At 40.6% G+C, this 2,890-nt stretch overlaps 1 protein-coding gene across 1 annotated transcript; it reads left to right on the forward strand.

Annotated features, from left to right (window-relative positions):
• Positions 1 to 408: 408 nt before the first annotated feature.
• On the forward strand, positions 409 to 2,195 carry LOC106014182 (platelet glycoprotein Ib alpha chain-like; the record flags this gene model as incomplete). Its single annotated transcript, XM_035973821.1, has 3 exons — positions 409 to 795; positions 1,258 to 1,592; positions 2,186 to 2,195. Coding segments are annotated over 3 exons (732 nt in total), but the record flags the coding sequence as incomplete, so codon positions are not given.
• Positions 2,196 to 2,890: the final 695 nt, after the last annotated feature.

The raw sequence follows: 2,890 nt of genomic DNA on the forward strand, positions 1-2,890 counted from the left end.
GAACCTACAACACCTGAACTTACATCTGAACTTACAACACCTGAACCTACAACACCTAAACTTACATCTGAACTTACAACACCTGAACCTACAACACCTAAACTTACAACACCTGAACCCACAACACCTGAACCTACAACACCTGAACCCACAACACCTGAACCCACAACACCTGAACCCACAACACCTGAACCTACAACACCTGAACCTACAACACCTGAACCTACAACACCTGAACCTACATCTGAACTTACAACACCTGAACCTACAACACCTGAACCTACAACACCTGAACGTACAACACCTAAACTTACAACACCTGAACCTACAACACCTGAACCCACAACACCTGAACCCACAACACCTGAACCCACAACACCTGAACCTACAATAACACTTGAACCAACAACACCTGAACTTACACCTGAACCTACAACACCTAAACTTACAACACCTGAACCTACAACACCTAAACTTACAACACCTGAACTTACATCTGAACTTACAACACCTGAACCTACAACACCTGAACCTACAATAACACTTGAACCAACAACACCTGAACTTACACCTGAACCTACAACACCTAAACTTACAACACCTGAACCTACAACACCTAAACTTACAACACCTGAACCCACAACACCTGAACCTACAACACCTGAACCCACAACACCTGAACCCACAACACCTGAACCCACAACACCTGAACCTACAATAACACTTGAACCAACAACACCTGAACTTACACCTGAACCTACAACACCTAAACTTACAACACCTGAACCTACAACACCTAAACTTACAACACCTGAACCCACAACACCTGAACCTACAACACCTGAACCCACAACACCTGAACCCACAACACCTGAACCCACAACACCTGAACCTACAACACCTGAACCTACAACACCTGAACCTACAACACCTGAACTTACATCTGAACCTAGAACACCTAAACTTACAACACCTAAACCTACAACACCTGAACCTACAACACCTGAACCTACAACACCTGAGCCTACAACACCTGAGCCTACAACACCTGAACCTACAACACCTGAACCTACAACACCTGAACCTACAACACCTGAGCCTACAACACCTGAACCTACAACACCTGAGCCTACAACACCTGAACCTACAACACCTGAACCTACAACACCTGAGCCTACAACACCTGAACCTACAACACCTGAACCCACAACACCTGAACCTACAACACCTGAACTTACAATAACACTTGAACCAACAACACCTGAACTTACAATAACACTTGAACCAACAACACCTGAACTTACATCTGAACCTAGAACACCTGAACTTACAACACCTAAACTTACAACACCTGAACCTACAACACCTGAACTTACAATAACACTTGAACCAACAACACCTGAACTTACATCTGAGCCTACAACACCTGAGCCTACAACACCTGAGCCTACAACACCTGAACCTACAACACCTGAACCCAAGAGACCTGAACTTATAACACCTGAATGTGCATCACCTGAACCAACAACAACAACAACAACAACAACAACAACAACAGCACATGAACCTGCAACAGCAACAGCAACAACAACAGCAATAACAACAATACCTGAAACTACAACAACAACAACTTCAAATGAACCTGCGAAGGCAGCGACAACAACATCAGCAACAACAACGACAACAACATCGGCAACAACAATAACATCATCTGAGCCTACGAACCCGACGACGACAACAACAGTAACAACAACAACAGTAACAACAACAACAATAACGACAACAACAACGACGACAAATCTGATGAAAACAAAAACACCAAACTAACAAACAAAGACAGCAACACGCATCTGAAACTACAACTGCAGTAATACGGCTTAAACTCACAAACAGGAGCAGCAACAAGAACAGCAGCAACAACAACATCAACTACTACAACAACAACAACAACAACAACAACAGCAGCTTCACCTGGACCTACGACAACAAAACGACAGCAACAATAACAACAACAATAACAACTACAACAACAACAACAACAACAACAACAATATTAGCATCATCAACAACAACAACCTCTGAATCAATAACAAAACATCTAAACCTAGAACAACATTAAAGGGTTATTTGAGTGCAATAACAAGTATTTTTGTCTTTAACTGTTCGTCTGTTTGCTTCTTTTCAGTCTTCTATAATCTATCTACCCACCTACCCTTCCATCTCTTTCGCTCTCTCTCTCTCTCTCTCTCTCTCTCTCTCTCTCTCTCTCTATATATATATATATATATATATATATATATATATATATATATATATATATATATATATATATATATATATATATATATATATATAGATAGATAGATAGATAGATAGATAGATAGATAGATAGATAGATAGATAGATAGAGATGGGAGGGGGGTCCTCGTATAAATATTGTAGTTTCCTACGACATTTCGTAATAGTTACCAGGGCAATTTTTAAAGAATGTCACTCGGAGCAATTCTTGTTTAAGTCGTAAAAGTCAAGTGTAAATTGATTTGGAAAGTGAGTTTTGGAACACAAAAGGTCAAGTGCCGAATACGTAAAGGTCAAGTGCCGAATACGTAAGTGAAATTTTATATTACGGTAAATGTATCAGCTGAGGCTGTTTTAACTACGACAGAGATTGTCTTACGTCTTTAAGAAACATTTCCTTTGAACCTGTTGAACCAAGGAACACACTGCGATACCCCAGAATTACAAAGTTCTGTCTGCGCAGTGCCAAGTTATCAGAATTTGAAGTAAGAAAACATGTCAAACTTTTTCGAATGTTTTTATTTGAAGATCTTATGGCGTCGGTGGCCTTGTGGTTAGGCTAAGGAACTCGTAATCGTGAGGTTGCGGGGTC

Source organism: Aplysia californica, unplaced genomic scaffold (genome assembly GCF_000002075.1).
Source record: "Aplysia californica isolate F4 #8 unplaced genomic scaffold, AplCal3.0 scaffold00032, whole genome shotgun sequence".
Taxonomy (NCBI): Eukaryota; Metazoa; Mollusca; class Gastropoda; order Aplysiida; family Aplysiidae; genus Aplysia; species Aplysia californica.